At 44.6% G+C, this 22,503-nt stretch overlaps 1 protein-coding gene across 1 annotated transcript in view; it reads right to left on the reverse strand.

Moving 5' to 3' along the window:
* PTGFRN (prostaglandin F2 receptor inhibitor) overlaps positions 1-21,549 on the reverse strand; it is a gene marked incomplete at its 5' end in the record, with an annotated part of 38,695 nt that extends 17,146 nt beyond the window's left edge. Inside the window, 5 exons of the mRNA XM_018077033.2 lie at positions 5,622-6,041; positions 12,978-13,403; positions 16,420-16,803; positions 19,910-20,329; positions 21,180-21,549. Of these exons, the coding sequence (XP_017932522.1) occupies positions 5,622-6,041; positions 12,978-13,403; positions 16,420-16,803; positions 19,910-20,329; positions 21,180-21,549 (2,020 nt within the window). The remainder of the gene's footprint in view (positions 1-5,621; positions 6,042-12,977; positions 13,404-16,419; positions 16,804-19,909; positions 20,330-21,179) is intronic.
* Positions 21,550-22,503: the final 954 nt, after the last annotated feature.

Here is a 22,503-nt window from a genome sequence, read left to right on the forward strand (position 1 = left end):
AATCCAAATAACTTAAGTCTCCAAGAAAAGGGGGAGAAGGAGGGAGAATAAAACAAAAGCCAGTTAAGATGCAGATTTATAACAGAAGAGATCCTACTTATCTAGGTCCTAGGTGACATTTTGGCCTTTTTGGTATCATTTTAGCCTGGACTTCTCTGCAAAAATAAGGTGTAGTCTCCCCAAAGACATGAGCTACCTTTATTTCCCAGACAAGCAGAGCAGAGCAGAGAAAGGTCAAGTAACCTGATGACAATAGAGACCCAGAGCAGACTGTTCCAGCCAAGAAGCCTGTGCCCAGTCCATTACCGGGCAGCGAGGCCACAATCCCTGCGTGCAGCTTCCCTGCTTGCAATCAGACAGCACCACAGACCACAACGGGGGGAAAGAAATGATGCAACCCACAAGTTGTCCATCCTCCAAAATATTACTCATATCTGCCCTGGCACCAAATCATTCACTGTTCAACTGAGAATCCCATGACCTGCCTTTTTCCAGATAATGAGTTTCTTCACCTACACTACTCCAGACCCCTGCCCTTTCCCTGATTCTTCACGAAGCTGTTCTCTAACGAGCTGTACCCCAAGCCTCATAATAGCTGTTACTGGAAGAAGCCCTCAGTAGTTAAGTCTGTGGTTTCTACTTCCAGCTACATATTAATGTACACAGGCACAAAGGCACACAATGACAAAGCACGTTCCTGCCCATTAACAGTGGCTGGAAAACACCAGCCTTTCTTGCCAAAGAGTTTCTACTGCACTGCTTTTCATTCATTTCCGTGATTAAGGCTTCTTTCCTTTAAGAATCTTTCTATTCGCCTTTCTTGAAATTGAGTATCTCTCGGGGTCATTGCAGGGCATCATTTCATTTTAATTGCAAGCTCAACATCAATACTCAGCTCATATTTCAGCAGCTCTTGGTTTATCTCAGCTTCTTCCAAGGGGAGTGATAATACATTGCTGTGCAATGAGCTCACATGCAGACGTAACCCAGAGTTGAAGATTTCATCGAGATGCTTCCCTTGAAGTTCTCTTTTATTTTTGCCTCTCCAGAACTTTCTGCCCGCTGGTGAGTGGCACGGAGGGAAGACAGCTCAGAGCACAGCCAAGCTCCAAATGGTTCTTTCTTATAACACACTTCTCAGCATCAGATTAAAAGCTTCCTACTCCCTGCTTCCCTCAAGGGAAAGGAAAAGAAGTCACTTCTGTGGAAACCCCTGTGAGCGTGTAGTGGGCAAAGACATCCTAAACACTAACCTTGGTTTCCCAGTTCATGGTGAAAGGGTTTGAAAATCAAAGGACAAATGCCAAAGCAGAGTTTACGATGCCAGGATAAACCAGGTGGATTTCACAGAGACCAGGTATCTCAGCATTAAAAAGCAGCTGCAGGCCAGATGGAGCCTTTTGAAAGAGATACCTGTCCAGACCTGCCCCCCTGATCTCAAGCAAGTTCCCAGCTATTGGACTCCCACCTTTGCTGGCCAGCTCAGCTCAGGCAGAGGGTGAACACCAAGACAACAGCCTCTCCCACCCACTGCTCAGCCCTTGCAGGGTATTCCCACTGGAGCAGCACCTCCAGGTGACCAGAAGACAAGTGAGATTTTCAGTGTGGGTGAGTAGGATCACAAGTCTTACAAGAAGCTGTCTTGATAAACTGGGATCAGAAGGACAGCAAGGAACAGAAGATAGGTGTGTTCCAGGCTGAAAAAAAGGCCATGCACACATGCATTAACCAACAGCTCGGGAGGAGAGAGGATGCACTGGAGTGGAAACAGTGCAATGAAATTAAGAGAAAATTTCAAGACAACCACTGGCAGCTGCTCTTGTCTTCCGCACTGCTGAGCAACCTTTTAAAGAAAGAAATGGCAGAACCTCTGTTCTAGACTGGGAAAACAAAAAATAAGCACTGAAGAATATTAAATTCTTTATGTGAGACAGCTTCCCCACCCCTCAAATAAGCTCATTTTGCTTACAGCTACTGGACATACAGAAGGCATTCGTTTTACAAAATTGGTCTAGTGATCCATGTTATTCATGAGGTCATACCAGAAAATTCACCAGATCCTCTCTGGTCTTAAAATACATTCTGCAGAGAACAATCTGCCATTGATTTGATATTTGGAAACTAATGACTCAGTAGGCTCCTCCTTGCCATGCCCCTATCCCAAAATCTAGCTTATGTAATTCAGTGGACAAAATCCACATTTCACTTTTTTTATTTCAGGAAATTTCAAACAAATTCCTTTACATTAACATTTCAGATTGTTAACCAAATGGAATAAATACATCCCTCTGCAACAGCAAGTGGAGAAAGAAGAGAGGAGGTCTCTGCTTGCAGCCAGCAAGTTCTGCCTCGAATGGAAAGAATCTGAGGAAGACATTTTCCACAGATGTTCATGGAAAAACATTTCAGAGCACTGCCACATTTCACACCTATTGTGGCAGAAAACATTGAAGTTTCATGAGTGAAGTCCCCAGCTCATATATGAAAAGCTTACATGCCCCTGCCATTCAGACAGATCACACTGCACAATGTGTATGCATGCTAAAAGCATCTCTTTGATACATCACTCAACTCAGAGAGATCTGGGAGAGAGTCAAACTGGAGAGAAGGATTTGCAATCCCAGCAAGCCTCACCATCCCCCATCAAAGGAGAATCAATAAAAACAACTGAGAAAGAAATTCCTCCTAGGACTAAAAGCTTCACGTAAAACCCTTTAAGGGTTTTCTTCTGCTGAAAATGCTGCTTCTGTATTGATCACCTCCCCACTTCAACCCCCATGATGCAAGCTGAAAACGCTGTTTAAATCTGAGGTTTCAAAGTAGGGAGAGCGGAATAACTTCTATTTTTCAAAATTATACTGCCTTATTATACTCCTGTCCAGCAGTTACAGCTAAGCTGTGTTTCTGTTACACTTTGAGAACCCCACAAATCACCGTAAGTGACTCATTAAGTTTTCCTATCAGGGACAAACACAGCCGTAAGTTACTCACCACGCCCCAGCCTCCCTATAACTCAGGATTTAGCAGAGCGGTGCTTCCCAGGTTTTACAATGGACTGGAAAGCTGCATGCCCCTCTTTTTTCTGCACCTTCCCTTCCAGTATCTTCCCTCCAATTTTGGGGAGCCTCTCATTCTCCCTGGAAACAACTATCTCCCTCAGCAGTTCTGCTTTTCACCGTGCCCATTAGGGAAAATCCGGCATCAACTTCTTTTTCTGAAGAACAAGTTTGACAGCTGCCTGTGCCACAGGATGCAAGGGAAGGGTGTGATATCTGAGCTGTGCTTTCATAGCTGCTCCACAACTTTGCCATTTACCCTGAGTCAGTCTCAGTTTGCATCACAGGAGACCTCAGCAAACAAAAACAGAGTAACACACCCACAAAACATCTTCTGTATTGCATACTTAATTCCAAATAATTCTCTAAATAATAATTCTCCAGTTAGTCCACTCAAACTGTGCTTATCACATGTTCTCATCATGCCCAGAGGTGAATGTCCAGCAGGGATATCTGAGTAATAACCGAAGGACACAAAGTTCATCCATCAATTAAAGAAAATTGAAGGTATTTCACGACAAATTTTCCTACATGCCAAGATTATTTTGGGAAATAGCACTCCAGTACATTGTGCCTGGGACCTCATTTCTCTCTTCATTCTTGTGCAAAGAATGAAAGACTGACAAGGCTTCAGGACCATCCCTCCCCCTGCTCCAGCCCTGCTACTGGAATTCACACATTCCCAGGACACTTCTACATGCTGCCTCCCTTTCTTCACTCCACGCTCCAGAAATCCTATCTGGGTGAAGAGGCTGGGAGCACAGACTGACAGCAAAGAGAAGTCAAGACTACAACACGCACACTTCCCTCCCTTGCATAGCTCTCAGTTTTCCCTCTGAACCACGGGTATCAATAGCATCCCACCAATCTTTTTGGATAGCAGTTCAAAGTGACACAGGACAAGCAATGTTGGGAGAGGCACCAACCACACCACTTTTGTGCAGGAAGGCCTCCACATAAGAGCTTGGAGGGGGAGGGTGGGGTTTGGGACAGATTTGATTCTCGCTGGTTTCTTTTATCACCCCTTTGCATATGCTGCTCTCCCACTGTGTCTGACCCAGATATCAAGAGTAATAAGGCTAAAACTGTAGTCCATTAAACCATCCTGAGAAAGACAGCAAATCTACAGCCATATTCATCTCTGACAATGCTGCTCTGAGAGGCACTCTGAACATAAGCAACTAACAGATTATTTTCAGGACAGTAACTTACCATAAAACTAAACAAAAAGCCAAACAGAAATCACCTACAACCAAAAGAAGCGTTGAGCTGAGTCAACGTCCTCTCTCTGGCCAGCTTAGATCAAGCTGCATCTTTGTATCAGGATGCTACATCTCACAGCTTCTTACAAAGTGATATCCTCATTTCCAGGCTGTCCCCCTACACTCAGCCCTTGCCCTTTTCCCCAGTGTGCCTAGTGTAAGGAAGTTCAGTTGTTAGAAATCACCTCATATAGAACAATTATCTTAGTTATGGATGCAGCCAGAAGTCAGGCTGCTCTTGCCTAGTCACAGACACTTCTAAAATATCCTGCAGCCTGCCATTACAAGCACAATGAGAGCATGAAGAACAAGGGATGAGAGCAAAGACCTCCTTCCAAGTTGTGCCTGTGAACAGGAATGGGGAAGTGCAGAAGGTTTGCAGTAAAGCAGCTAACTAGAGAGCTCCAACATAGCAAGCACCTTCGGGCTACATTTGGGCTGTAAAACTCCTCTCCTCAAAAAATCACCAGCTTGGTTTCAAATCATGGAGATGAGCCCTTCACTCCTAAGTGCACCACTGTTACGAAAACAACTTCCACAGCACTTCCCAGAGATATAGTACGATAGGAAGTCAGTGTTAACATACATCTCTGATGATTCCAATCAATGCTGTCCCTCTCTCCCTCCCCCAACAACATATCAGCTCAGGCGTGTTTCTCTAGAAATATCTCGACAGGCAGACTATGTTACAGTTGAAGGTAAGGGTTTCAGCAAGCAATTGAGGAACAGGATGTCCTTCTGGGTACTGAAATTCATCCCAATTCGTGGAGCTTTGTAGTCCAGCCACAAGGGACCTCTAAGGTCTTCCAGCAGCAGGATACACTTGCTGAGATGGCTGAAATGTTACCTTGACCTGACTATTTTCTGCAATTACATCAACACCGAGGTGTGCTCAGGGAATTTAATGGTATGCTAATAGGGTCTGTTTTGGAGCAGAAATCCAGTTTATTATTAATGTTCTTCCAGAGCAGCCACTACTAACAGCAATCTAGCGATACAGCTGGAAAATGCAGCTACATACTGAGAACCAGCTCTGAGCCTGCAGGACCATAAAAGCTGCATTAGTAAAGAAAAAACCCAGGGGTTATGATTACAGCCAATTCATTAAACATCTTTCTGTAAACAATCAATAGCACAAAGGACACAAGTACCAACCAAAGGAGACAAGCATAGCTCTCGGCCATCACACCATTTGTCCCAAAGAGTAGGTATTTCTGAGAGACGGGGAAATCAGTGGGAAAGCGTCGCGGAACTCCTTCCCCTTTCTGACTTAAAACGCGCAGCCGCCAGACTCCGTACCAACCTGACGTCTGGAAGTCTATCTGGATAGGGTTGGACAAGCCGTTCACCGCCTCGCGCCACATCCCGCCGCCCCCCGGGGACCAGGCGGTGACCACGCAGCGGTACAGCCCGGCGTCCGAGACCTGCGTCTGGTACATCCGGTAGCGGAACTCGTTCTCCTGCACCTTCTCCAGGACCACGCCGTCCACGCGCGTCTGGTCCGTCCAGTCCTCCAGCCGCACCACCGAGTCCTGGTTCAGGGAGATGATGCGGGTGGTCCCGTTGGGACTCGACTGATCCGTCAGCGGCTTCTCGGCCGTGATGAGGACGGAGTAGCGCGGCGTCTTGATGTTCTTCGAGGACACTTTGCATGTCATCTCAAAGGTGTGGCCTGCTACAAAGAACGGCTTCAGTTTCACCGCCTCCACCGTGAGTGTGTAATCTGAAGAGGGAGGGAAATAAGCAGCAAGAGAGGGGGTTAATAAGTAGGTAGGGATGTCTCTGCAGCACCTTTCCATCTGGAAGATTGCAAACAGGCAAAGGTCTTTTTTCAGAGGAACAAATCCCAGCACATTTATCTAAACACACGTGGACATCCCAGAATGCTACTCAGCAGTGCACACACACACACACACAAGTAGCAACAGTTTGGGTCAGGAGGCAAGAATTCAAACGAACACCAAATACGGAACAGATAATGCAGTACACAGGTCACGGTGTGACAGGACCTCCAGGATTGTTTTATTCATGAGCCAAGATATTAGACAAGATTCAGAGCCCCAGTTTTACACTGGGTCTGCAAGAGCACCCTCAGTGACAGGGCACAAGGACACTGCTGAGGTACTCACGACTAGTGACAGAAGCTGCCACTGACTGAATTAACAGCATTTAGTGTAGCATCCTTTATTTCCCTTGAAAATCCACCCTAACAGCAATCCAGACACATTCAGCTGAAAACACATGACAGAAGTTGGTGATAACAGAAGTCTCCATCCCCAGAACCCCTATACACACAACTCCACGTTGAAAGAGTTAGGCACACCTCTACCTCCACATTTCTTTCTTCTCCCCCCCACACCCCACTCACTACTTCTCATGTGCACAAATCTACCAGAAGCCTTGACATTTACCAACGGTACATTTGACATCAAGAATGCCAGCACCACTTACTGCTCAGTTTCCTCCCATTTCTTCTCCATTCTCTGCTGGCTCCTCAATCCCAAGAATCCCTTAATTACAGGGTTCGGGATAATTATACATCTACGAGCACAGCCCCAAGACACACAAAATATAAGCTCACAGTGAGAAACTGAGAAAATGAGGAGTGACTCAAATCAGAATCAGATAAAAGGAAAGGGAGTTGCTGATTTCCTGGCATTGTGATGAAGAGACACCCTGCACATCCAGACTCTTCCTAAGGAAGGGAGGGCTGGAACAGAATACACAGAAGTACCAGTATTGGAAAAATACAGCCAATCCAACTCTCTGGACTTACTTTGCTGCTCTCTACTCTCCTTTCCTCCTTTTTTAAAAAAACAAGTGTAGACCCGTTAAAAAACTACACAGATCACCTTTATGCAAGGTGAAATTTCTCGGGAAAAGGGAAATAAGCAATGGTGAGATTGTAACACATTTCCCAAAACTGAACTAAATGCGGTAATATTTATGTCCTCCCCACAAGAGTAACAAGATACTTGTCAAGATTACATTTTGCAGTGTTTTGCCTTCAAGCAGCAGTTTTCACAATGAGTAAACACAGCCCACAAGATGAGAAACCCGGTATGACAACTTTAAATCAGTACTGTATAAAGCAGATCACAGTGCAAAGCCATATAAAGAAACAGCAGGAACGGCGAAGGCTGAGATGCTTCTGGTGGTCTAGCTGAGCACAGAATTACTTGATACTCCACACCAAAACCCCCCTCACACTTCCACCCACTAAGCAAGTGATAATACAAGAGTTGCACATTTAGGCACTCGGGGTACAATCACAATTGCAGTTGTACAGAGTCATTCTACACTTCCTTGTGAGAGAACTCATATATATATATGTATGAATCTAGACTTCAAATCCATTTTTTCCTCATTCTGTGTCCATGAGATTCTGATATTACTTTCTTCATAAGGTTGCAGCACCTAGGAGACCAGCAAAGATCAGCTTCTCATCTATTTTAGGAATATAGAAGACAATTACACTTCTCCCCAAAAGCAGAAGCACAGCCAGCCATACTCCTCTGGCACATAGTGTTGCTTTCTAGGCCTTATGAGGAGGTTGTGGACAAAAAATCCCTCCTGAAGTTCTTTACATTGTTGATCTTCATGTCAGAGCACTGGGTCCCAGACACCAGAAAAAAAAAAATCTTGCCATTGGTCTCTCATATGTGTGTTTAAGACAAAATACCTTCACGTGTTCAGAGCAGTACAGATACAGCCAAGATAACTCTCCCTACTACCTGGGCTTCAAATGCCTTAACTATTCCCTAAGCCACAGGTCAGGCAGCAGTACAAATGGCAGTGTCTTGGCCTCTTCAAGAATAGAGCAAATTTGTTCCTAGACATTCTTTCTTGCCTTTCCATTTGAGGGCGATAGCAAGTGCTTTTACCAAGTATTTCTGCTGAAGAAAAAGAAGAAAGGAGTGGTGGCAGCATGGGACAGCAGAAGTGCAATCTGCAGAGTCTGTGGAGGAGAACATCTGAGGCCCAGAGATGAAGCTGAAGAACAGTGGTAGAATTCAAAAGGTTTAGAAATTAGGATGCTGAACGTAGAACAAGGAGATGTGCTCTTATGAAAGTCCTTTCTAAGGATTTTTCTACCTTTTAAAACTGCTGAGATCCCTAGACTGGATGAACACAGAAGGCAGAGGCATCTCCTCTTATATTAGACCATAAGAAATGCAGACCAGAATAGAGAAGGGGACACAAAAACCAGCACATACAGGTGGTGAATGTTTCTTAGTGCAAGAAAGTAGGGAGAAAAAAAACAAAATCAAAGGAACATTTCTAAATATGCAAAAATTTTAGAGACCTGAATATGTAGGCAACGACAACCAAAAAACAACGCCCCACATCCTCTCTCAACTGGAAAAGCCTGGATCACAATTCCTAAGTGTGATTCTGCGCCAAAATTGTTCTTCAGTAGGAGCAGACAAAGTGTAATTAGTACTCCTTCACCCCCCCTAGAAAACCATGTAGTTGTCTCTGGAAGAGTGCACATTATGAGTTAGAGGGCAGACCAAAGACTTGGCACATAGCTTAGAAATAACAGTAATATGAACAGAAAATTAAGTGGGAAAGGAAAGTTTCTCCATGTTTCCTATGTTAACAGAAATTACTCATCACATCTTGTAGCATAAGATGGGCCAGAGAGGTCAAACCAACATTTTCTTCCAAGAACTACAGCCTGAGGTCTCATTTCTAATCTTTTGGGAATTGCCAAGGGAGCAAAGTCTGTCTTGACTGCTACTCCACACTCTTGTCTTTCTGCACACATGCCTGCAATCCCATGTGGAGTCTCATCTTCTTGTAAAGCTCCATGAATGAAAAGCACAATAAAACACACCCTAGACACTTGTATACAGGAGGCTACAATCTGCAGAGTTTGTGTTGGAAAGTGGTAGGGGAAGAGATCCTAAGTAAACCATACCCAAAGCTTATAACCCATTTGGGAACTACTCCAAGACAGAAGGCTAGCAGCAGAAGAAATCCTAGCCAAATGACTCAAATAAAATTTGAGTAAACTGTACTTTGGAGCCTGGCACTGCAATCTTCTGCCTTCCATCACTGGCCAGTCCAAGTGGTTAAGCCACTCTATAATTCTACTGTTGCTCTTCTACCACAAAGTGCATGCTCAGCTTCAAGAGCACTTCCTGGGTAGTGACTAGAAAGACTTTTCACCAAATCTAAGCCAGTCAAACTTCTAGAGAAGCCTAACAGCTACAAGGGCAAGGAGACTTTAAAAAACCAGCACCTTCCCCGCACTGCACTGACTCCATTTGGAAGAGCAGAATGATGGCCCTGGCTAGCAGTAACCTCGGAGCCTAATGGCACGACTTGAGGCTGCTGACAAGACATCTCAATATTCATAAAGGTTTCTTCATCCCCCAGTGCACTAACTAGATTGCAAGTACGAGGAATGCAGCAGACATTTAAGGTAATGACAGCTGTGCCTGCGTAGGAGGAGGTGGCTGTACAACACCCCGAGGTACAATTGTGGCCCCAGCAGCTCCCATACCAAGAGCGCTGGAAGTGTGACAGGCACACAGAGCCTGCACTACAGTGTGACACGTGTACACACCACACAGGGCTCTCTCCCCACTGCTGCACACACCAGCTCCCCCTCAGTGTCCTGCTCCCCTCACACAGCCAGGCAGGAGGAGCCCAGCCAGCCCTGACTGGGGGTGATTCACCAAACCTAAGGCACTTTCTCCTTCCTACACCCAAACTGGCACACACACCCAGCAGCTTGGTGCCATGGCAGTGGGAATTTCCTGGCTCAGGAGGAACTGCCTGTCTGTATTGCACAGTGCCTATTATACATCAGCAGTGATAAAGAGAAGTGGGTGGCAGAAATATTATCTGTTCTCTGTTCGCAGGACTGTCTGGAAGATTAAGATGCCCTTGCTCCCAATTAACTGTGATGGGAGGGCCTGGGCAAACATTTAGGACAAGTAACGTTATGTTAAATATAATTATTTCGTAAATTAAAGACAGGAGTATTAACAAAACCCCAAATAATAGCACCTTTGGGATTTGGAATTTCAATTAAAAGATAATGTTCTCTTTTGCAAAGTACTCCATGCAGATCCAAAGTTGACAACACTGGTTTAGGAAAAAAGCATTGATTTCACATTCCACTGCAAACAGTAGCTGTGTTCTAAATGTAGGCAGTACTCACAATCAAATTAATAAATAAAATTATCTTTTACACTGTCAGACTTTTTCTGGGTTGAAAATAATTTACAGAGCCAGTCAAAAAGGTTTCCTCCCTTCCTTTACCCCCTTTTACTGATTGGAATTTGCACTCTAAATAGCAAAAAATAAGAATACAACTGATGTGTTTCATTTTTGAGGTGAGAAAGACACTTTCTTTGTCACCTTGGCAGGGGAGAAGTGGAAGAGGGGAAGAAACATATCAGGCAGACTATGTCAAAACCAAGGGTGATCTATGATAGCAATTGGCTGCATTTGCAAAGCTGAGTAAGCAGAAAGACACGTGAGCACTATTGGTCCCCACAGAACAAAATAGAAAACAAAGACAATAAAACCCCGAGTTAAAATTGGCAAAGATACGAAAACAAAAAAGGATTTTTGACATCTTTGCACGATGTTTACATTTCAAGCAAAGGTTTCTTTATCCTCAATCAGCCTCTGTGCTGATTGGCCCACAGACACATCATAAAACCATTTCTCCTTTCTCAAGAGCTCAGAACAACCTTTTTCAAAGTGGGATTTCTCCAAAGTCCTCCCCCCTCCTCGAGCACTGCTCTAAAGTTAACACAGAAGATGCAAGTACTGAAATAAATGGAAGAAAAGTCTTTATGTAGGCATAAGCTCTCCTTCCTATGCCCAGGAAAAGGCAAAGTTCTGTTCTCTCCTTAGGCAAACATGTGAGAGCCTGGCTGCTGGCTTTTATAAGCACTGGGAGCAGTTAGGGACTCAAATCACCAGAGATACTTGTCAAAACAACAGTCAGAGAGCAGAGGCAGCAGCAGATTAACTCCTTCATAGTTGCTGGCTACAGCACTGGGCTCATAGCCCAGTGTGAAGCTCACAGGAACAGGGCACGGCAAGGGACAGGGCACACAGAAGAGGCATCAGGGGCTACACTGCTGAAGGGGGAGGGGTTGAGGGGGTGGAAGGGAAGAAGGAGAAATCCAGCCTATATATTGCCCTCCCCACATTATATACACATGACATGCTTTTTCAGGAGGAGAACATTTTTGTGGGAGAGTTCACTTTCACATAATAAATCCCCCAACGCCAGGTTTTGCCAGCAAAACGTACTTTTCAGCACAGGGACTATAACATTTACATTTGTGCTGCAAAATTAGCAGAGTTTTTTGGAATAAAACCATAAACACGGGAATGTTCACACCTGTCACGGTTTGTTTTCCCTCAGAAATGTCAACACAGGCTGAGACTTTTCAACTCCAGCTGGTCTCTGGCTGCTCCGAAGGCAACGATCCATTACACATGCATGCACGTACACACACAAACTCCGTGGTGTGGCATAACACTGAACTAATTGTGACCAGCATTCAGCATTAATGAGAGATCTCATTCCTACTGGAGAAGCCAGCTTCAGGGAAAAAAAAAAAAAAAAAAAAAAAGACCTTTTCCTGGACCACACGTTTGGTCTGGGCATACAGGGAGCGTTGAGCAGGCACCACACCGTTTCTCTCTCCACTGAAACAGTCACAGCAGAAGGTCTCCAGTTTGCTGCTCAAGGATTATCCCTAAACAACTTTAAAATTATTTCAAACTGCTTGTCTCTGAAATATGGTTCTCTGCCTGTGGATGCCTAAGCTAGACTGTTTAAAAAAATCTATCAAGACAAATGCAGCTTAGCTAAGTACAGATTTTTGGCAAAGACATTACATCCTAGGTTATCCTAGTCCTTCTGATCCTATCCAGCAGAATTCTCTTGCGTGACTTCACATGGTATCACTCTACAGGACATCCAGGATACACAAGCCCATTTTAAATGAGCATTAAGCAATTCAGGTAATTATTAAGCTTCTAAAAAATGCTCTCAGAGTCAGTTACTGACCAGAGCTAGTTCACTTCTACCTCAGAAAGGCCCAGATCCAAGCAAGCCCACTGAATTACTTTGCTCTGCTACCCTCTTTTTTTTTTTGATACTCTGATAGCACTACACCCGTGAACTCCCTCAGAAGTGCCTTCTAAACATGGGCTTGTAGGACAGAAAAGCAAAACCACAACTCTCAAACTGGCAGACATAGAAGACAAAGTGACATTCCTCTTTTCACCTCAATACAACCCTGTTGTTAGCAGCAAGATGCACCCTAAAGAGACCAAAATTCTCCAAGCCATGAAGAGGACAATGACTACAGCTATACTGCTGGATGCCATCCCTGCCACTTCCAGCCCAGCTCCTGGACGTCTCAGCAGGTTGATGGATATATCTCTTCTTTGCAGTTCCCCTCCAAACTGTTGCATAAAACTGGTGAACACTGTGTAGTTACTTCCCTCCACAAATCAGAGGCCTTTACACAAGGTGACAGTGCTTTTTTCATTTTCATAACACGGAACACCATTTCCAAAGCCCATTAGCAGGCCTTCTGGCTGACAAGCTTACTCAGGAGAAAACTACCTCAAGCCACCCAGATCTTTCGCTGAATTGGTGCAAAGTCCCTACCTTGTGTAGCCCAGAAAATGTTGACAGGTGCAGAAGTCACATCTTTGCTCTTTACCCAGCTGTTGTTGCGGTGCCTGCTCCAGGCAGAGACGACACAGAAGTAATCCCCTCTGTCGCTCTCCGAAGTCCACTGGATTCGCAAACTGAAGGTGTCGGCAGACTTTTTAGAGAAGATTATTTCCCCGTTCTGAATCCGCTCTCTGCTCCTGCCCCCAGGCAGCAGAGTCCAGTCCGCGTCCATCGTGGCCAGGAGCTCACCTGCCACCACGTCGTCGCTGCGCAGGCGCTGCCTGTAGTACCAGGAAACCGCGAAGCGGAGGTTTGCCTCGGTGTCCTGCGCGTTCGTGACCCTGCAGTGGAGCTCTGTGGGGTCGTCTGAAAACTTGGGTGTTTTAGACGCGTTCAGGAACACGTCATAGTCTGGCTCTGCAGGAGAAACACGGAAAAAAAAAAGAAGTTAGAAGCTACAAGCAGAAGGGAGAAAATGCTAGAACTTATTAAAAGTTACGCTAACTTCTGACATCCGGTCAGAAGCACCTGAGCTAGAAGCCAAGTGCCAGAATACACATTTTTCTTACAAGACCTGGGAACTTGGACTATGGTTCTCAGATGGTTCTCACCGGCCTGACACAGGTATCCTCAGGCCTGAATTTCCAAACAAGACCTTCTGTTTCATACAACTAGTCAGAGCATCTCAGAAAAATCAAGACTAATGGATCTTGCTGAGCAAGAAAATTCCCTCCTTTAGGTCGGGCCCCAAGAATCCACCACGATGGGCTCAGGTTCAACCCAGCCAGTCACTTTTTGCACCTCTTCAAATGCCTGGGGCAGCCTGCACCATGACACTGGTTATCCTCCAGCTTTGGACTAACCCGAGACATCCCATTTTCCCAGTATCTCTTCAGGATAAGAGGCCATTTTCCCATCATGAATTGCTTTCTTTTCCACACTTAACTATCCCACCGTGTCTCTATGCTACAGTTTAGGAAAGTTAAAATACCACCCCAAAGACACCCATTTTACCCACCCAGACACCAAAACCAAGGGACGTGGGTACCACTGGCCACAGGCAGCACCAACAGCAGTGCAGAGTGAATTTCAGTGGTCAGCATAATAAATACTACACAGGTCAATAAATACTAACTAGGTTAAGAGTTGAAGACATGTGGATCAGAAAAGCTTCACAGTCTGAATAGAGGAGTATGTGCTGTACAGCTCTGAGGCTGGAATATCTCACGCTTGAAAATGAGTGCCTGAAATTCACGGGTTAAGAATGAGGCTGTTGCATTTAAATCTGAAATAGCTGGTTGTCCAAAGCCTACAAGCGATAAGGGAGTCGCATGACTATTTTCTCTCAGACTACAGAGATAGTAAAGGAAAAAGATTATAGCAAGAACCTCACACCACAAAGGAAATACATATTTATTTACTAGTATTAGAATATTTTTGTCTTGCTGTCTACTATAATTCAGAAAAATGACTAGCTTTCCAACTGTTCGGCCAATACCCATCATGAGGCTTCTACATTGTAACTGTATTCAGCGCTCTGTATTTATTTCCTGCTTTTATGTTTTTCTTGGCATTTTGCCCTCCCAGAAACAATTAACCGAAGCTATAATTGGGACAGAGAAGGCAATCCAAGGCTAAAACTTAGGCTTAGCTTACCAGTGAGCCAAGATAATAAAGTATCTTAATGGAACTGCTGTGCAAACTGTTGTGTGCATATGCACTTTTGGACTTCAGATGCAAAAGATAAAGACAATTGTATCCAGCAAGCTGGGCTGCTGCTACGTCAGCTTGCAGAAAAGATCTCTCACTAGTAAGTGTTATGCATGCAATGTCCTTGCATTTAGCAAGAACAAGGGCATCCACACACACCAGACCCCAGAGAACCTGGTGATACTAATGCTGACTTTCTGTGGCATTAGGCAACACAAAAGCATAAAAGTACTGCTCCCCTAAGTCTATAGTATCTACTACCTGTGAACATGTGCAGATTTCTGCACATTTTCTGCATAAGTAAGGCAAAATAAAAAGAAAATGCACAGAATTCTGCTGCAGGCAAAGCACAGGTTATTAATGGAGGCCAAAACCCACGTCTGGTGTAAGCCCCCATAGATCCTACAGCTACACTACTCTTCCTTTCTCATTCAGAGAAGACTAGTTTACTCCAGGGCCTCATGATATATTGCTCACACTCTGCAATTCTCTTATCTTTCCCCCTTGCCTCCCCTCCCCCCTCCAAAAAGAAGGCATTCAAGGCCAACTCTTATTTTCACAGCAACAAAGACTATGAAAGCACAAACTCTTCTCTAGACAGGAACACGAGAAGGAAAAAGCTGCAAGAAACTCGAGTTCTTAGAAAACCCCTTCAGGTTTGTTTTATTTGCGGGCAGGGGAAGGACTGCCGAGAGGAGAGTTTTCCCTTTGACAGCACCACTCCAGACAGGCCCTGCACCCTGACAGACACTCAAACAGAGGATTTAAAAAGAATAAAAGGCTGCCTGGATAAACCTCATTCCTCCACTCTGTCAGCTGTCAAAGAACAGCCTCACTGACAGTTCAACGACTTAATACTCCAGCAGCTCTTAACTTCCATTGAAGAGGAGGAGTCCGTGAATTCTGGATGCAGACGAAAACCTCGATTGCCGAAAATTTATTCTACTTTCCCTTTCCCTAGCAACCAAACATCTGCCGAAGAGCAGATTTTATTCTCTCCTGTTCCCAAATAATGCCAAATTGGAACGGAAAGAGTAAGGAACAGTCCTACAGGTACAGGCACTACGAGAGAATACACGAGCACGCAGTGCACCTGTACATGCATGAACATGTGTGCACGTGGGGGAAGGAGGGAACACTCACTAGTTGAATGTGCAATTTGAATGGTTGAATGAGGACAGGAAATGAAGACATTCATCACTTGTGCACTTTAGCACACATTACAAGTGTACTTGGAAACAGCCACGGCTCAACTGCTCTGCACAATGCTAAAACGCAACATTTAAAGTCATTGTCGCTGGGATTTAACCTTATGGCACAGCTATTTATTGCTGAAAAACAGGCTCTCTATATGCTGGCCTCATTCAGTACTTTTATGTTGGAGGAGCTCTGCCTTTGTAATTGGACAGTGCCACCAGTTTCTCATGACAAGAGAATCTGAAAGGGTACATTGAGAGGGTTTGGGCCTGGATACTTGCATCCAGTCAAAGTTGGGAAGAGACACCAAGTTCTACAGCTCTGTCAGTTCTGCCCCCAGCTCACATCTAGGTGAGAAATATATCTATTTTACGTGAGAGAGAAAGACACTCTACATATAGACTATAGATGCAAACAAGAGAGAAACTTGTGCAGGAGAGATTCCTCGAGGTCGTCTCCCTTTTCTGATGGGACTGAGGACTGAGTGGCAACATTACCCATCAAGTCTGCAAGCAGAATCACTCACCTAATGCTGTCACCACCACACTGACTGGTGCAGACGTCCTCTCCACCACCTTGTGCCAGCTCCCATTGTGCAGGGGTACCCAGATAGCTGCTTCACAGAAGTAGTAGCCAGAGTCTTCCACATCCACATCCCGCACCAACAGGCGATAGGAGTTCCTGTCTACGTGGCTCAGGCTGATCAGAGTTGAATCACTGACAACAGAATCACGGTCCATGCTCAGCAAAAGCTGAGCATCCGCCAAGGTATCATCAGGTGATGCAGAAAAATACCACATCACCTCTGCCTGGAAAATACCACTCCTGTCTGTTGTGATGTTGCACGTAAGATCCAGGGAGTCTCTTTCAGTCACAGACACATTGCTTGTTGAGATGACCACATCTAGAGCTTAGAAATAGAGACACAAAAATTCAAACAGAAAATACTTTTTTATTCGTTATTCGTAATAAAAGGAATCCGCTGTAAGTTATTCAGGACTTCACGTTCTATAACAGGAGCTTCTGAAGCAGCTCAGCAGCCCTACCTTCAAATGCCTGTTGGGCATTGAGCTGAGTGATCTATTACAAGGGAGTACACATTATCAAGTCAAGCAAGGGGTGTGTGATGAGGGCAGGGAAGAGAAAGAGAGGGAGAACAGCATTTCTGCAGTTCAACAGCAAATGGTCAATGAAGGTTTTGTCCCAGTCACAGACCACATGTCACCTTCACACAGCAGGAAAAGGTGTACAGGATTTTCCATTCCCACAGGAGGGTCAAAGTGTTTGGGAACTATCTCTCAGAAGAGAAAGCATCCACAGAAATCACTAGGACTACATTAGAATTCAACTTGGTTTCTGATGACATGTTTTTGAGCTCCTCTAACAGAACAGATTTAGATGAGAAGCAGCGATGGCCACATGCTGGAGTCCTGACTGACCTCAGGTGTGTTGCAGAAAAATGAAATGGAAGCAAACAGAAGGCAGCAGTAACTCCCTATACTCCTGACACCTCCACTTACTGCTCTGAGAACGCACACTGGGGACTTTATAGCAACACCAACAGCCACTGAAAATACATTTAACAATCTCCTCCACTGGCTAGTGAATATTTTTAATATACATAGCACATATGGTCACAGTCAGCATGCAAACAGGACCTTCTGCATTCTGTAGCTTTCCAGGTTGGCCACAGTTTTGTTAAAAGAAAACCATGGGATCAGTGTCAAGGCCAGATGTAGAGAAGCTGTCCTTAGTTACTGGCGAGAGGTGAACCAGCAGCACTGTGTGTGTTCATTTGTAACACTCAGTGCAAATCATTCACCAAGTTACCTGCCTACCACATGTCTTCACTTGCTCATTCCCTCATTCCACACTGCCTAAAGATTAGATCTGTGTCTCAGTGCAGCACCGTTCCCACACTGTATAACTCGGCTGCCCTTAGAAGTCTCCACTGAGGCCAGTGGACAGGGCTGCTACAGCACTGAGCAGTGGCTCTTCTCAGCAGACCTACAACCAAGACCATGAATAAGAACACTGACACCTGCTTTATACAGCCAGCTATGTCTCTGCTGCAGTTTAGCGACCTCTGTGTAAAGCCATGTTCTCCTACATAATAGTTACCCATCTGTAAAAACTTCCTAGGATTACCACCTGGAATGAGAGACAACGTGTAAAGGTTAGAGCCAAACTGAGCAGTCAGAACTGTATTGCCAGTAAAACCAAGCAATGCTCATCTCACCCCTCACCACCTGATAACACAGAGCAGTCAAACTGAACAGAGGGTAGCAAGCCCCACCTGAGTGGTAAAACAAAGTCCAGATGAATATCTCACTGGGACTTGCCTCACTGTCTTATCATGGGATTGGAATCAGTGGGAAAGCCTAGCTAATTTAACAGACTAATAACCAGAATACAAAATAAGATTCATCTGCAAGGTTAAGAGTAGTGTTTCTCCGAGGAACGTTTCCTCTTCATGAAATAGTGATGGGCATTCAGAATCTGGCAGAATATGTACACAGAGGGACTTGGAGAGAGTTTACCCATAGGTATATAACCATTTACAACTCAAGTTCATTTTAGCATGCAAGTGCAGAGATTTCGGATGTCAGCACAAGATTCTCTCCAAGTCCTACTACAGAATGTTTATACAACTTTTTGCTGGAGAATAACCTATCCCATTTAGCACCACTTTGAAAAAGACTTCACGCCCCTAACAAAGTGCCAATGCTGCCAATGACTGAGCTAAAAGTGAAAGCAAAAGAACTCTTAAAAACAAACCACAAAACAAACAAAACTTCCCACAAACAAACAAAACCACACACCCAAACCACATCAAAAAAACTATAATACTACTGGTCCTGGCCACCCCTCACCCTCTTTTCAGCCACTGATTAAACCCCACCTGCTTAAACCAAACTCTCCAAGTGTGACAAAACATAGAATTACACCTCTTAATTAGGCAAATCCTGCCTCAGCAGAGAGCACCTGCAAGCTTTACTGTGCAACAGACACCCTGAAAAAGAGGGGGCAGATTGATCCCGTCACATTTCACAGGCTAAGTACCACCAGGATACTAAAACTACATCCAAATGAGCTAGTCAAAAAAACCCAGAGTTTTGGGTTCTCCTTACAGTGATTAAAGGATTACAAAAATGAAAAGATACCCTTACTGTCTGAATACCTCTAAAACACCACGATAATCTCATATTTCTGAGGGAACATCATTGCCTGTTTTTCCACCCATTGAGTGATAAGATGCATCACCCCCGCTCTCCCTCCTCAAACTAGCAGTGATAATGCTAATGCAATTAAGTGCTTAGTGCATCTAGTCCTGAAATGTATATGGGCAGGGATATCTGGATATCCTCAGCACAGCACTGTATGTATTTTTGTCTCCTTAGTCAAGCATGCCATGATGTGTTTAACAGAACCATTACTGTCCTATACCCCTGCCAACACAGTAGAGCAATGAGACCAGTGATCCAGTGTCAGTGATAAAAATCATTGAATAATTTGTCCTGTTAAATTACCACTGCCTTCCTCCTTTGTCTTGATATGTCATTTTAATAAGCAACATACAGAAGAGCTTCACACCTATCACTGAATCACAAGCCACATTCACAGGGGAAGTGCAGTTGCTTAGTGCTAGGGGGTAACCTTATATTAAGAAGAGAGCAGAGAAAAGGTATGGTGTGCTCAGTGATTAAAGACAATGCTTATTTAAGAAATATTAAAACCAGGAGCCATCTAAAGCGAACTAAGGATGAAATAAAATTTTGACCTAGGCATCTAAGAGGTTCCAGGCAATCCTTGCATGCCATCAATCCCCCTCTTGCCATCAATCCCCCTCTTGCCCCCCAAAATAAAAGCTAGAAAAACCATGCCAAACATTTTCTGTTGACTCAGACAGCCCTCCTGGGTTCTCCTCACTTCCTCCAGCTCGGCCAGTTTCTGCTCTCGAAGCACCCCAGTGCGGACGCAGCGCCGCAGTGACCCGGCCCATCGGTGACACTCACCCGTCCGCTGGATGGACACGCTCGCTATCTCCACGCTCTTCTCCTGGATCCTCTGCCACGAGCCATCGGCCCCTCTCACCCACTCGCTCACGAGACACCTGTAGGCCCCCCCGTCCACCGAGGACGCCTGGGACACGGACAGCCGGTACGTGTCGTTGGCTCCCGTGTCCAGGCGGATGTCTCCACTGCGGTACCGCTCCTCGTAGCCGGGACCCGGCTGGAACTTGCCCTCGTGAGTCAAAGACAGGATGTCCCGCCAAGCTGATCCACTTTTGATCTGCCAGGTCACGTGCAGGTGAGTGTGCTCCGGAGAGGTGGTAACTGCCGAGCAGCGCAGCCTGAAGGAGTCCCCCTCAGACAGGCGGAGCGGCATCGAGGAACGTCCTTTTGAGCCGCTCACGGACAAGCCATCGGAAATCACTGTTTAAAAAGAAGAATAAGAGACCAAAAAACACAAGCATCATAACACAGAAGCAAGAAGAGAACACCCACACTGACCTGCTAAGACATGAGGTAGTAAAACTACCACAGAGCAACACCCGGACAATCATTTCTTCTTCCACACACAAATATATTCCGGGAACAAGGAAATTCAGCTGAAAAACCATTAAAGGAAATTCTCTGCTTTAAACAAGCCAAGAAAAGAATTCATTTATCCTTCTCCTCACTTCAGTTTCTCATCCAAATATCATTCTGTCTATTCCTGTCCAGAATTGTCTTGATTTTCATGTGAGTAAAAGATAAAGACATTGGGGAAAAAAAATAGTCTCCCAATTTATTACTGAAGAGCTCTAAATAAGAGAGCAAGGATAGGGTGTGACTGTAGTATCAGCATTCTAAAGGGCAAAAGGAAGATTACCTTTTTCATACAGAAAGATCCCTAAATGACACTAAAAGTGAGAGAGAAGAAAGATAGCCTGGGGTTTTTACCTAAAGTTAGCTTCTCTACACAGAGGTTTAAGGACATGAAATACTTGCAGACATCTTCAGAAAACCCACTGCTTAGTGCTTTATTTACATATTTATTAGACAGAAAAAAAAGGAAAGTGAAGTTCATAGTAAGCACTCTCTTCACCTCAAATGCCTTTGCTATCATACTTCTCAATTTTCAATTTTGGCTTTAGGAGAATTAAACGAGAACGAGAAGAAAAAAGAATTAAAAAAAAAAAATCACAGCGATCATAAACAACAGAAATTCAACATTCTTAAGGGTACATCTATAACCAATATCAAAACCAAATTTAAAGCACACCTCACTCTTCAGAAATACCTTTCACTTGGACCTCTGCATCATAATTTCCCTGAACGGTGGCATCAGTGCTGGGCGTGGAGCACTTGTATCTCCCTTGGTCAGCTGGCTGGATGTTTCTAATCACAAGTTCCACAGCATCGTTGCTGCTCCGTCTCAGTTTGATATCCCCGCGGCCCACGCGTTTTTGGTACTCCTCAGAGGTGAAGGTAGAATCCCAGGTACTCACTATCCGCACGAAGTCAGTGTCCCGGGAGAACTCCCAGTCAAAGTTCTGCTCACTGGGTCCATCATAGTCACTAACGCTGCAGGGGATCACCACCTCCGTGCCCACCACTCGAATCAGAGGACCTTTGGGCACTCTCACAACACGCCCTCTGCAGAAAGCTAGGCAGGGGAATGAAAAGAGAACACACAGTTAATTACCAGGATAGACTTTAAAAAAAAAAAGGTCTAATAAGGTTGGGCATCCCACTCCGCAGAAAGCTAGAACCAGTAAAGGCAATATTTCCCATTAAGATTTAATCTCACTGGAGCAGGAGCTCCTAAATACATCACTTTTAGTGTGGGCAATCTTGGTTTCATTGCTTATATAATGCCACGCTAGGCAACAAAACACTCGTGGAGAAAAAAATTGTAAAGAATAAAAAAAGGAGATAACTATCATAGATCCAGTGGGCAGCAGTATCTCTGCTACAAGCCAAGCGCTACCTAAGATGCTTAAACAACAATAAGTGATCTTCATTACTGCAATGAGGGCATAATCTAATCAGGAATTTTCATAAGACTTCTGCTGATAGCATTTGGAGGGTTTGAAACAGGAAACGCACTCTCCCCTAGTTTGAGGGCCATGAGAACTCTAAGTTTATGTTTTCCAAAAATGAGCATAGTCACTGCTGCCCTGAAGGGTCATGGCTTCTCTAACACAGGTGAGATTCTTTGCCTTCCAAACCGATTTAAAAGGAAGAACTGATTATAACAGACATGGTTTGGTTGAGTGGATTTCTGCAACCACACCTACTTCTAGCACACTTTTCTTCTTTGGTGAAAGCCCAGAACATGGGAGCATAAGCACATCAGGCTCCCTCCAAAGCAGAGGAACACACGGTGCTCAGACCATGTTTTCTGGGATTGTCTGCTTTGATTCATAATTCCAGTAAGAGAAATCTCTTCAGAGATAGGTACTACCTAAATTCAGTCTCCAAACATGAACAGCCTAGTGCATCCCACCAGCTCCATATCCACGGCAAAATATTTTAGTGGCCAGGTAGAACAGAAGGCAGAACACTGAAGGATAGTTCTTGATAAAACCAAGTAGATGTCTAGCAATATCAAAAGCAGTTAG

This window comes from Manacus vitellinus, unplaced genomic scaffold (assembly GCF_001715985.3).
Source record: "Manacus vitellinus isolate BGI_N305 unplaced genomic scaffold, ASM171598v3 scaffold_35_pilon, whole genome shotgun sequence".
Taxonomy (NCBI): Eukaryota; Metazoa; Chordata; class Aves; order Passeriformes; family Pipridae; genus Manacus; species Manacus vitellinus.